The sequence below is a fragment of the Thalassophryne amazonica genome, chromosome 4 (genome assembly GCF_902500255.1).
Source record: "Thalassophryne amazonica chromosome 4, fThaAma1.1, whole genome shotgun sequence".
Taxonomy (NCBI): Eukaryota; Metazoa; Chordata; class Actinopteri; order Batrachoidiformes; family Batrachoididae; genus Thalassophryne; species Thalassophryne amazonica.
In genome coordinates, this window is record NC_047106.1 from 71,020,894 (window position 1) to 71,034,959 (window position 14,066).

Genomic DNA, 14,066 nt, shown 5'->3' on the forward strand with positions numbered 1-14,066 from the left:
TAAATATGTGTTGCACAGTTTCACAGCATTTTTGATCTAATCTGGATAACTGCTGAGGCCATCTAGGATGTCATTACATGTTAATACTTGTAGGGAGAGAGGAGACGTTCCTTATTTTTTTTTTTTTTGCCACGGAGTCTGAAATTCAAACCTGCGACCCTCGTGTTAGAGTTATACAGGGCTGTGAAAACTCCGAGGAATTCTGTGGATTTCATCATTGGGGTGGGGTGTGTGTGTGTGTTAGTGTTGTACTCTGTAATTGTGATTGTCACTGAGTTTGTAAAATGCCTATTCCAAAGCGTTCTTTTTTTTTTTTTTTTTTTTTATGACATTGTGCAAGTTTTCTAAGTCCGCGGACACTGATCTGTATAACACATACAAATCAGTGTCCTCAGATCCGAGGAAGTTGGCAGAGAAAAATCACTGAACTATACACTACGTGGAATGGCTGTCACGGCTGAGCGAGTGAAGCCAAGCCGCTGCATTGTCGGCCATCTTGCGTCCCCCAAAAGGCGCAAACGCTGCGGAATCAGGTCGATAGTATAGGGTCAAACTCACCAATTTCTGCAGAATGAAGCCCTTCGTCGAGTTATGTAATATTATTAAGCTCTGTTGAGGCCATTTATAAGACTTGTACACACAGTGTAGTTTTTGATAGATTACTAAAGTAAATAGAAACAAAAACTTGAATCTTAAATCTAAAATCTTAAATCTATGGACATTATAAGCTCTTGCAATGCAGCACTACTTGAATACTTTCTATCATATTATACGCTTGTGAACACGCACAAAGCCCACCCCCCCCCAACACACACATAATGTTCATTTGACACAACACACACATTCACTCAAAACCCCCCCCAAAAGGTGCACATCAACCATAATCAAATGCACAAATACTTTTTAATGTCATGCACACACACAGAAAGGCACACAAGTAATTGGTCAATCAGTTAAAGTAAATATTAGAATGTATTTTAATTTTGCAGAAGTAGGAACATTGCAACAAATCACAATCACAGTTGATGTAAAGCAGTCAATCCATTCACACATGTACACTCTATCAAATTGAAGATTAACTATGTGACAGCTTTAGTGTCTGAAACAACAAAATACAACTAGAGCAATGGCCCAATTTTAAGAGTTGTTTACATTTCAAAACTTTACAGGATCTGATTAACACATTTTGAAAAATACCTTTTTATGTATGTACGGAGCGTGTACTCACTTTCATCATCAGATGGAGCAGCATCTTATTTGAATCCAAAATAGAAGATAGTATAGTAATATTATTTGATAATGCTCTATAGAAGTTGACATTTTAAAACAAGCCAGACCAAGTTAGAGGCTGAAAATTTCAAAATGTATATTACATGTATTATATGTATTCATGAAAATGTAAATGAAAAAAATGAGGTGGGCTTAATAGATAATTGGCAAAGCTTCTGGGGAAAACCTGGTCTTGTTAGGAGAGACGGCATCCATCCCACTTTGGATGGAGCAGCTCTCATTTCTAGAAATCTGGCCAATTTTCTTAAATCCTCCAAACCGTGACTATCCAGGGTTGGGACCAGGAAGCAGAGTTGTAGTCTTACACACCTCTCTGCAGCTTCTCTCCCCCTGCCATCCCCTCATTACCCCATCCCTGTAGAGACGGTGCCTGCTCCCAGACCACCAATAACCAGTAAAAATCTATTTAAGCATAAAAATTCAAAAAGAAAAAATAATATAGCACCTTCAACTGCACCACAGACTAAAACAGTTAAATGTGGTCTATTAAACATTAGATCTCTCTCTTCTAAGTCCCTGTTAGTAAATGATATAATAATTGATCAACATATTGATTTATTCTGCCTTACAGAAACCTGGTTACAGCAGGATGAATATGTTAGTTTAAATGAGTCAACACCCCCGAGTCACACTAACTGCCAGAACGCTCGTAGCACGGGCCGAGGCGGAGGATTAGCAGCAATCTTCCATTCCAGCTTATTAATTAATCAAAAACCCAGACAGAGCTTTAATTCATTTGAAAGTTTGACTCTTAGTCTTGTCCATCCAAATTGGAAGTCCCAAAAACCAGTTTTATTTGTTGTTATCTATCGTCCACCTGGTCGTTACTGTGAGTTTCTCTGAATTTTCAGACCTTTTGTCTGACTTAGTGCTTAGCTCAGATAAGATAATTATAGTGGGCGATTTTAACATCCACACAGATGCTGAGAATGACAGCCTCAACACTGCATTTAATCTATTATTAGATTCAATTGGCTTTGCTCAAAATGTAAATGAGTCCACCCACCACTTTAATCATATCTTAGATCTTGTTCTGACTTATGGTATGGAAATTGAAGACTTAACAGTATTCCCTGAAAACTCCCTTCTGTCTGATCATTTCTTAATAACATTTACATTTACTCTGATGGACTACCCAGCAGTGGGGAATAAGTTTCATTACACTAGAAGTCTTTCAGAAAGCGCTGTAACTAGGTTTAAGGATATGATTCCTTCTTTATGTTCTCTAATGCCATATACCAACACAGGGCAGAGTAGCTACCTAAACTCTGTAAGTGAGATGGAGTATCTCGTCAGTAGTTTTACATCCTCATTGAAGACAGCTTTGGATGCTGTAGCTCCTCTGAAAAAGAGAGCCTTAAATCAGAAGTGCCTGACTCCGTGGTACAAGCCCTGGCAAAAATGATGGAATCACCGGCCTCTGCTTGGTCTAAAAAAGTAACTGTTACTGACTGCCACAATTTTTTTTCCTGATTTCTTATAGTGTTTCTTAAAGCCAGAAAGTTGCCATTTGAAATGACTTTAGTTTTGTGTCATGTCTGTGATCTGCTTTTTTTTCTACAAAATTAAACAACTGAATGAACATATTTCGAGGCCGGTGATTCCATAATTTTTGCCAGGGGTTGTATAACTCAAACTCGCAGCTTAAAGCAGATAACCCGTAAGTTGGAGAGGAAATGGCGTCTCACTAATTTAGAAGATCTTCACTTAGCCTGGAAAAAGAGTCTGTTGCTCTATAAAAAAGCCCTCCATAAAGCTAGGACATCTTACTACTCATCATTTGGAGCGCCTTGGGGCAACTGTTTGTTGTGATTTGGCGCTATATAAGAAAAAAGTTGATTGATTGATTGATCACTAATTGAAGAAAATAAGAACAACCCCAGGTTTCTTTTCAGCACTGTAGCCAGGCTGACAAAGAGTCAGAGCTCTATTGAGCTGAGTATTCCATTAACTTTAACTAGTAATGACTTCATGACTTTCTTTGCTAATAAAATTTTAACTATTAGAGAAAAAATTACTCATAACCATCCCAAAGACGTATCGTTATCTTTGGCTGCTTTCAGTGATGCCGGTATTTGGTTAGACTCTTTCTCTCCGATTGTTTTGTCTGAGTTATTTTCATTAGTTACTTCCTCCAAACCATCAACATGTCTATTAGACCCCATTCCTACCAGGCTGCTCAAGGAAGCCCTACCATTAATTAATGCTTCGATCTTAAATATGATCAATCTATCTTTATTAGTTGGCTATGTACCACAGGCTTTTAAGGTGGCAGTAATTAAACCATTACTTAAAAAGCCATCACTTGACCCAGCTATCTTAGCTAATTACAGGCCAATCTCCAACCTTCCTTTTCTCTCAAAAATTCTTGAAAGGGTAGTTGTATAACAGCTAACTGATCATCTGCAGAGGAATGGTCTATTTGAAGAGTTTCAGTCAGGTTTTAGAATTCATCATAGTACAGAAACAGCATTAGTGAAGGTTACAAATGATCTTCTTATGGCCTCGGACAGTGGACTCATTTCTGTGCTTGTTCTGTTAGACCTCAGTGCTGCTTTTGATACTGTTGACCATAAAATTTTATTACAGAGATTAGAGCATGCCATAGGTATTAAAGGCACTGCGCTGCGGTGGTTTGAGTCATATTTATCTAATAGATTACAATGTGTTCATGTAAATGGGGAATCTTCTTCACAGACTAAGGTTAATTATGGAGTTCCACAAGGTTCTGTGCTAGGACCAATTTTATTCACTTTATACATGTTTCCCTTAGGCAGTATTATTAGACGGCATTGCTTAAATTTTCATTGTTACGCAGATGATACCCAGCTTTATCTATCCATGAAGCCAGAGGACACACACCAATTAGCTAAACTGCAGGATTGTCTTACAGACATAAAGACATGGATGACCTCTAATTTCCTGCTTTTAAACTCAGATAAAACTGAAGTTATTGTACTTGGCCCCACAAATCTTAGAAACATGGTGTCTAACCAGATCCTTACTCTGGGTGGCATTACCCTGACCTCTAGTAATACTGTGAGAAATCTTGGAGTCATTTTTGATCAGGATATGTCATTCAATGCGCATATTAAACAAATATGTATCACTGCTTTTTTGCATTTACGCAATATCTCTAAAATCAGAAAGGTCTTGTCTCAGAGTGATGCTGAAAAACTAATTCATGCATTTATTTCCTCTAGGCTGGACTATTGTAATTCATTATTATCAGGTTGTCCTAAAAGTTCCCTAAAAAGCCTTCAGTTAATTCAAAATGCTGCAGCTAGAGTACTGACGGGGACTAGAAGGAGAGAGCATATCTCACCCATATTGGCCTCTCTTCATTGGCTTCCTGTTAATTCTAGAATAGAATTTAAAATTCTTCTTCTTACTTATAAGGTTTTGAATAATCAGGTCCCATCTTATCTTAGGGACCTCGTAGTACCATATCACCCCAATAGAGTGCTTCGCTCTCAGACTGCAGGCTTACTTGTAGTTCCTAGGGTTTGTAAGAGTAGAATGGGAGGCAGAGCCTTCAGCTTTCAGGCTCCTCTCCTGTGGAACCAGCTCCCAATTCAGATCAGGGAGACAGACACCCTCTCTACTTTTAAGATTAGGCTTAAAACTTTCCTTTTTGCTAAAGCTTATAGTTAGGGCTGGATCAGGTGACCCTGAACCATTCCTTAGTTATGCTGCTATAGACGTAGACTGCTGGGGGGTTCCCATGATGCACTGTTTCTTTCTCTTTTTGCTCTGTATGCACCACTCTGCATTTAATCATTAGTGATCGATCTCTGCTCCCCTCCACAGCATGTCTTTTTCCTGGTTCTCTCCCTCAGCCCCAACCAGTCCCAGCAGAAGACTGCCCCTCCCTGAGCCTGGTTCTGCTGGAGGTTTCTTCCTGTTAAAAGGGAGTTTTTCCTTCCCACTGTCGCCAAGTGCTTGCTCACAGGGGGTCGTTTTGACCGTTGGGGTTTTTCCGTAATTATTGTATGGCCTTGCCTTACAATATAAAGCACCTTGGGGCAACTGTTTGTTGTGATTTGGCGCTATATAAATAAAATTGATTTGATTTGATTTATAGCACTTTTACAAGACTGACCAAAAGCAGTCTGTGTGTGCTGTTGTTTTCTTATAGCCTAAAGCCACAGGAGTGATGATCCAACTCCAATGGTCTGCTTACATTTCTTGTTTTCTAAACTAAAAAGACTGACAGTTCTGCAACTAATCTTCACCTGGTGTAAATAGTACCTCTACTGATTTTGTAGTATCGAGCAGATACACTTCGAACATCTGCTAGATGGAAAAGCACTATGGAAATGCAATCCTTCTTATAAGGATGGGTATCAGCACACTGGTTTAAAAGAAAACCAGTATTTTGTCATGATTTTACATTATTATTATTATTTATTAATTTATTTATTTTTAAAGGGTTCATCAGCAGCTGTTGATGTGTTGTAATGTACTGAACAGTTAGTACTGAGACACTGTAAAGTTTTGGCTCTCATGGTGAAGTGGAGTTAAGTCCTGTACCACCCCTGAGGCCCATTATGTGCTGATGTTAATCCACAGATTCTGTAGTGTGAAGCAGATGAGTCTATAACTGAACTTCCACTGGACACCAGTTCAAAACGTGTCCCCATTTGCAGCTGGGTGATGTGATAGAATGCAGAAGAGTTTTTCCTTCCCACTATTGCCAAGTGCTTGCTCACAGGGGGTCGTTTTAACCGTTGGGGTTTTTCCGTAATTATTGTATGGCCTTGCATTACAATATAAAGCGCCTTGGGGCAACTGTTTGTTGTGATTTGGCGCTATATAAATAAAATTGATTTGATTCAAGGGAATAACTTTGATTTTGATATTGGTGGGGACACAAGTGCTCCAAGACAAAGATTTTTTTTTTTTTTTTTTTTTTTGCATTACCAATCATAAGTTTATGCCATGCAGATGTTATAGGTTAACGAGCCATCCCAGTGGTTAGGGAGTTGGTCTTTCAATCACAGGGTTGCAGGCTCAAATCCCAACCTTACCTCTCTTTACACCTCCATCCATGACTGGAGTGACCTTGAGCAAAGCAACTAACCTAACATTGCTCCAGCTATACATTTAAATTGAATTCATCGAGGATGGATATTTAACACAAAGTATTGCAATGACCCAATCTGATAGTGTTGTGACGTTCGTGAATAGGGATGGGTATTGATAAGATTTTATCTATCAATGCCATTATTGATTCTGCTTATCGATCCAATTCCTTATCGATACCTCCTGAATTTTGTACTAAAAGTAGGCTTTACAGGTTTTCTATGTATTTCATTGAGTCTTAAAGTAAATAAATAGGAAATTGGTCACTGTATCCTTGATCTCTGGACATAAAAAACAAAACAAAACTGTGTTTCGCTTTGAAGTTATTAATTCCGACTGGACTCTGTCGTTCTAACTTGACTTGGCAGAGAGCCGCGCAGTGTTTGGAGCTGTGTGAACAGAACGGAGGACGATTCTCGTTTCTTTCTCGCAACAAGACAGGAGTCCCAGTTAGTAACTTTAATCCGCACAAAAGTGACTCACAATTGACATATTCAGGGATGGATATGTCACCACCTGCACGAAAATGAATTTTAGAAGCTGTGAAATGCAATCTGGGACTATTCCAGACAATAAACTGCAGTGAGTGCAGCATCCATTTAGTGAGGAATAAAACCCAACTTTCCTTATTCAGATTCATTCCAGTAGTATTCTGCTCTTACTAGGATGCAGCAGTTTTCTAGCTTGGCAGATAGTTCTGGAGGAAATCACTGAAGAAATGAACAAACTGAAAATATGGTTTGACCGAAACAAATTGTCATTAAACTTAAATAAGACAGGGATGAAATGGAGGTGTAAGAGTCACTAGGTGTTCACAGGAAACAGTTATTTATTTCTGTATGTATGTATGTATTTATGTATGTTCATTGTTGGTTTTATATTTTCTGTTGTGTTTCTATTCAGGTTCTTTTTGTCTCTTTCTCTAAAACTGTATATAATAAGTATATATTGTATATAATAATCATTAGATTATAATATATAAACAAAAATAAATTATAATATTAAAAAATATTACAATTTGAAAACAAATGCACCCGAACGTGACGACAGCTGCAACTGCTTAATGCTAACTTTTAACATTGAAAATGCCATAGACACGCTAACGCATTAGCATTGCTCCCGTTTTTAACTTATGAAATACATCAACTGTTTCAGAAGACCATAACAGGTCAGTTTAACATAGAAAAGGTAAATAATACTCAGACGTATGCTCTTTAGGGTTTTAGTGGAGGAAAATTAAGTGAAAGAAAGAAAGAATAAACAAAGCAATCGAATCACTGTTTCAATCTGTGAACCACTGCTTCGATTGGTTCAAGGTTCAAAGCAAAGCCACGCTGCAGAAAACTTGATTACGGACCCACTGCAGGGTCCGTAATCAATGTAGAGAAATGATCATTTTCCTGACAAACACCCCCCAAAATAACGGCCACTCTGAAGGACCGATAACAGAATCGTTAAGCAAAAAACTTATTGATGTCGGTGGATCGAATCATTTCTTAACGATACCTGAAAGGAACCAGTTCTCGATACCCATCCCTATTCGTGAATGAATTGATTCCCGTTTGTCTGTCTGTTATTGTGTCCACCCGCGCAGTCTTTTAACAAGTTCCCTGCAACTGCAGTAGCCTAGCTCTAACGATGTGTCCTGCCATGTTGCTAAAACCTGCCTAGTGCTTAAAGAGCAGAAGAAGCCTAATGCTTTTAAGAAGGGTTTCCATTCATGAAAGGGATTTTGCTTAGTTTTTAAAGCTTGACGGAGACCCTGCACTTACATTCCTGACTGTGAAGAATGAATGAATATCTCGTTTCTTGGGAGGGGGGCCGTCATCCATTACCAAATATCCATTACCAAATACCACGAAGTCTAGCTCAAGAGAGAGATAGGGGCTGGGTGGACGGGGGTCGATGGGCGGTCGCGGCCACTGTGGGAAGTGTGCTGCTTGGAGTGACAAATGGGATAGCCAGTTAGCTATAAACGGGTAGCTAATCAGCAGTGTTGCCACAGTTACTTTGAAAAAGTAATCCAATTACTGATTACTGATTCCTCCTTGAAAAAGTAATTTAGTTACTTTACTGATTACTTAATTGGAAAAGTAACTAAGTTAGATTACTAGTTACTTTTTTAGTTACTTTCCCCAGCTGCCGACAACAACCCTCTGCCACCTCAACATGACAATGATACTTGTTTTGCCAAAACTCGCTTTATAGTCACCGTTTCTTGACTTCAATGAAAATAAATACTTGTTTTATAAAAAGTAAAAGACCTCTTTCTTGACCTCATATTTAACTGTTGACAGCACTGTAACAGTAAAACTTGCAATTTCTAACCTACATTGTTTATAAATGTAACTATTAAATTCATTCTAACATTTTTCTAACATTTAAATTCTCTCAACATTTTACTTTTTTTTTTTCTTGTCAAATTAACTATATTACTCCACCTAAACAAAGATATTAAGATACACACAGACACCCAAAAGCAAAAAAAAAAAAAAAAAAAAAAAAAAAAATACATCAAATCAAAAGAGAGAATATATACATATCTACAAATATTCTACATTCATACCTCCTACCTTCAAATGTGAGCAACCCTGATCATGGTACACATACAAAAACAAAAAGTACACAGAAAAAAAAAAAGGTAAAATAAATAGAAAATGTTGATAAATTATATGGAGCACTACATTACATTACACAGGAGTCCACTGATATATCATACGACAACAAAATAAAAAAAACTTTATTAATGGGGTTAGCTATATCTTTAAATACTCCAAGACTGGTTTCCATACATTATAAAACTTTTGAGGACAACCTAATACATCATATCTCATTCTTTCTATGTGCAACACTCCTCTGAGCCAAGATTCAAACTGAGGCGGTGCGTCAGATTTCCATAATTTTAAAATACATCTTTTTGCTATCACCATGCCGTAAGTGACCACTGACATCACAATATGACCCAATGATTGAATAGTATCAGAGAAACCAAAAAGAGCAATTTCGGGATCAGGAACAATCTTTTTTTTTTGAGTACACAGGAATACCAATTAAATATTGAGCACCAGAAACCTTGGATCTTTGGACAAAGCCAAAATTGGTGTGCCAATGTACCATCAGTGGTCTTACATCTATCACATTGCGGAGAGGTTTGTGAGAAGATTTTATTCAACTTAACTTTTGAATAGTGTAACCTGTGAACTACTTTATACTGTATTACCTGAAGTCTAGAATTGATAGAACATTGATGAATTTCCCTCAAGATCTTTTTCCAATTATCATCCTTGATTCCAATATTGAGATCTTCTTCCCATTTTTGTTTAATTAACATGGTAGGGCAAACAGAATTACTCTGGAGAAATTTTATCAGTAATGAAATTAAACTCTTAGACTCAGGAGGCCCCAGTAAAATCTTAAATAGAGCGTTTTCAGAAGGGAGGGAGTTGAATGTTGAAATATTTTGTTTGACATAATTCCTTAGCTGTAAGTACCTAAAAAAAAAAAAGTGACTTTTTGGTAAATTGTATTTGGCTTGTAATTGTTCAAATGAACAAAATTTTTTATTAATATACAAGTCCTTAATTGATACTATGCCTCTACAACTCCATTCCTTGAAAACAGCATCAGTAAATGAGGGGGAGAATGCATGGTTATGCCATATTGGAGCATGTATAGACATGTTTGGAAGTTTACAAAATTTTCGGATCTGTGACCAAATTTTCTGAATATGTAATATAATAAAATGTTCTTCCTTATAAGATGATTTTGGTCTAGGCGTTGAAAACAAAATTGCCCGAAGAGACGTTTTAGGAACTAAATTATGTTCTATGGATAACCACGAGGGAATATTATCCGATGGCTCTAAATCATGATTCATCTGCCAGTATACCATCACTCTCATATTTGCGGCCCAATAATAATGATGGAAGCATGGTAGGCCTAAACCCCCCGCTTTCCTTAGGCAATTGGAGATGTCGTTTTGATATTCTATGTTGTTTGTATCCCCAAATAAAAGGCATAATAACAGTCAATTAATTTAAAATAAGAGTTTGGAATATAAACTGGAATATTATGAAATAAGTAAAGGAATCTTGGCAAGGAGACCATTTTGATTGTATTTATCCGAACAATCAGTGACAAAGGTAATGTTCTCCATTTTTCTATATTCTCTTTTAAAGAACTTAGTCTTTCATCAAAATTACGTTTAAAAAGAGATTTTGGATTTTTTGTAACAGTAATTCCTAAATATTTAACAGAATCTGATATTTTAAATTGAGTAGAAGCCACAAATAAAGGATCCAAGTCTACTGTAAGTATCATGAGTTCACTTTTCTGCCAATTTATGGTATATCCAGATACTGCTCCAAAACTATTTATTAAGTCTAATAATTTGGGTATAGAATGCTCAGGATCTGATATGAAAATAGCTATGTCATCAGCATAGAGTGATATTTTATGATCAATTCCACCAATTGTTATGGGTCTGATGTCTAGGTTTTCTCTGATGCTAATGGCCAGAGGCTCAATGGCCAAAGCAAATAATAAGGGTGAAAGTGGGCACCCCTGACGCGTACCTCTTTCCAATAAAAACACTTTTGATCTATCTTGATTTTACTTGTTGAAATTATTATTATTTTAAGTAGTATTAGTAGTTGTAGTAAAAAAAGGCTTCAAAACTGGACCTTTAATCTAGGGGTGTTGTGGGGGGGGGGGGGGGCACTTCCTTGCCCCGCGCCCCCATTCCATCTGGATTCGCCCCTGCTTTGGCGTTTGAGCACAAAGAATGGATAACATTTTTTATGCAGAAAACATGACCAGATTTACAGGTAAGAAAGTTTTATTGCGTTTTCATATCATGTGCTCCTCAGAAAGAGAGTTTAGGTGCATTTGAGTGGAAAATAGTGTTAGTTGTTGACGTGTCGCGGAGGATCAGCTGTTTTTAGCAGCAGATACGGAGCGGCTCAGAGGAAAAAAAAGTATAAAAATGTCTTTGTAAAGCTCAGTGCAGGTGTGCTGTCACTGTGCTTTAAGAGGTGAGGACGAGTCGTAGCTGTTGCAGAACAACACGGATGAAAAGCTCACAGCTCGCTTTAAGTGTGTAGCTCAGTCGAATTCTGACCCCCTGCCCACAGACCAAGTTTAATGCTGCTTTCGACCCATAATGCAAAAATAATAGTAACGCACAGTGACCTGATTACTGATTTGGAAAGATTAACGCGTTAGATTATTTGTTACTAAAAAAAAGTGGTCAGATTGGACCGGCATCACTGTTAATCAGACAAGGATATCTACGTTAAAGAGGGGGGCTTCGAGCAGTGGCATACATTTAACCCTTTATGTGCCATAATAATGGAGGACAGCGGTTTTATTGGTCGTGATTACACAGTAGGGGGCTGAATATTGGTAGGGACGTGACCCTAGCGTCCCTACCAAAAATTACGCCCTAGTATGTATTATATAATATATGTATTATTATATTATATCATATTACATATAATATATTATTACATATATTATGTTTTACTGTATATGTATTATATGTATATTACTGAATCTGGCCTGTCAACTTCATGGAAAACTCATAATAATAATAATAATAATAAAGCAAAACTGAAAATCCTGAAAGTCCTCTCCCACGATTTTCACGAGTATCACGATTCATGCAATTAATTGCAGTGCAAGACGGCATTTTGCGATGCAAAGCTAAATCAAATCAAACAAAGCTAAATCGGTGATTATTAATCTAAATTGTGCGTGTGCGACAAGCGTTTTTTTTTTTATATCGGCGTTCAAAGTTCTGGGGGACACAAGATGGTGTTTTCTGTACTTCCGCCGGCTTCACGCCTCAGCGGCCAATCAAGGTACAGTGTTCGATCGGGCCCATTCCACGTAGTGTATAGTTCAGTGAGAAAAATGCCTCTCTCAAAGCATGGCTGTTGCGACGGTTGTCGTAAAGCGGGACTGGTTGGTTGCTACGGCGATGCTGTGTGGCTGCTCCAAGCTACAAGTAGCACATGGACATTGCATACTTTAAGAGCCATCAAGTTTTTAAAAGAAGAATTTTGCAGCATGTCTGTGTCACGGAGTGACATCAGAGAGAGGAAAGATGGCGAGAAACATGGTTTGACAAAGTTTAATAAGGACATGAATCCGTGGAATCGGCGCTGGGTTGAATTTAAAGTTCGTCATCATGAACACAGATAAAAGAAACTGAAAAAGCTCACTGCATCTTGTGCCATCAAGAAACATGGTAAGAATTGTATCTCTGATAAATAAAGTTTGCGCTGTTCAAAAAGGATTTCAGACCAGATTGGGTGACTTTTTAAATTAATGTAGACTTTCTTTCATTGGAAAAAACACTGTGGTTTTGAATGGATTTACAGGAATTTACACAAGGATATAAGTGACCTTTTTACTATAATGTATGCTATTTTTATTTTACTGTGATTTTCAAAATATTCTACAAGCTTTTCAGTCTTTTCAGTCTTCATAAATTTAATGTAGTTTAATTCTGATTTAATGGATTATTTGGTTTACAATCAAATGGAAAATCATTCCAGATCCTACTTCCATTTCATATTCTTTAGTTCAGCATTATCATTAACAGTTCAAATGAAATGTTGAATCTAGGATCATTTAAACTATGCACTTCATTTGAGATTTTTTTCTTCCACATCCCCCTGCAAATTTTCCTCAGATTTCACAATTTTCATTTCACAGTCCTGGTTATAGCATGACTGTTTGTTTGTTTGTTTATATATAAATATGTTTCTATGTAAACTCTCTCTGTATCTGTATTGCAGATGATGAATAAGGTTTTTGGTGGCACAGTACACAGGAAGAGTGTCAGGGAAGATGGAGTATTTAAAGTTGGTCTGGACAACACTTGTTCCCTCTTCAGGTAATGTAGTTGCACAAGTGGACCACAAGAGAATACAGTTTTGTGTTTTTCTTATCTGTGCATATAGTATGGAGTACCACTGCAGCAAAGGTTTTACCTCATTTTATGTCAGCTAGAGCTGCAATGATTAATTGATTAATAATCAACAACTATTTTGACAATGAATCGTTTTGACATCCTTTTTTGTAAGTATTTATACAAATTTTGATTTTAGCTTCTTAAATGTGAATATTTTATGGTTTACTTTACTCGCTGCTTTACAACTATCTGATAGTAAACTGAGTGTCTTTGGAGTGTAAACAAAGCAAGACTTTGGAAGGTGCCATCTTGGACTCTGGATAACATTGATCAGCACTTTTTTTTTTTTTTTTTTTAAACATTTTATGGACCTAGATAGATAAATAGATATATAAATTTGTCATTACAACAAGTGCAATGAAATTTCTTCCCACACAATCACCTCAGACAAAAATACAATTAATCCACAATTATTACAAGTTGAACGTAATAATGGCACACATCACATTTAGAACACCCATACATATACATTTGATTGTTTATGTACGCTAAACTTTAAGACAGTCCATCATCCAAATTGAGGCAATGAGAATGTGGGGGGTGCAGCAGTGTCCCGCGCAGCCGCGATCTCGAGTGGAGCGACAGGGCGGGGGGTGGTTGGGGTGTGCGTCATGAGTGCAGATGAGATGAGTTCGTATCAGTCAGATGAGTTTGTACCACTTTGTCAGTGTGTGCATAATGTCAGGAGTTGCCTTGACAACATCAGACTGAC

General features: G+C 37.3%; 1 protein-coding gene across 1 annotated transcript in view; it reads left to right on the top strand.

Annotated features, from left to right (window-relative positions):
- The window catches only part of gmps (guanine monophosphate synthase), a 77,150-nt gene that overhangs the window by 11,175 nt on the left and 51,909 nt on the right, over positions 1 to 14,066 (top strand). The window contains exon 4 of the mRNA XM_034168096.1: positions 13,179 to 13,276. Within this exon, the coding sequence (XP_034023987.1) occupies positions 13,179 to 13,276 (98 nt within the window). The remainder of the gene's footprint in view (positions 1 to 13,178; positions 13,277 to 14,066) is intronic.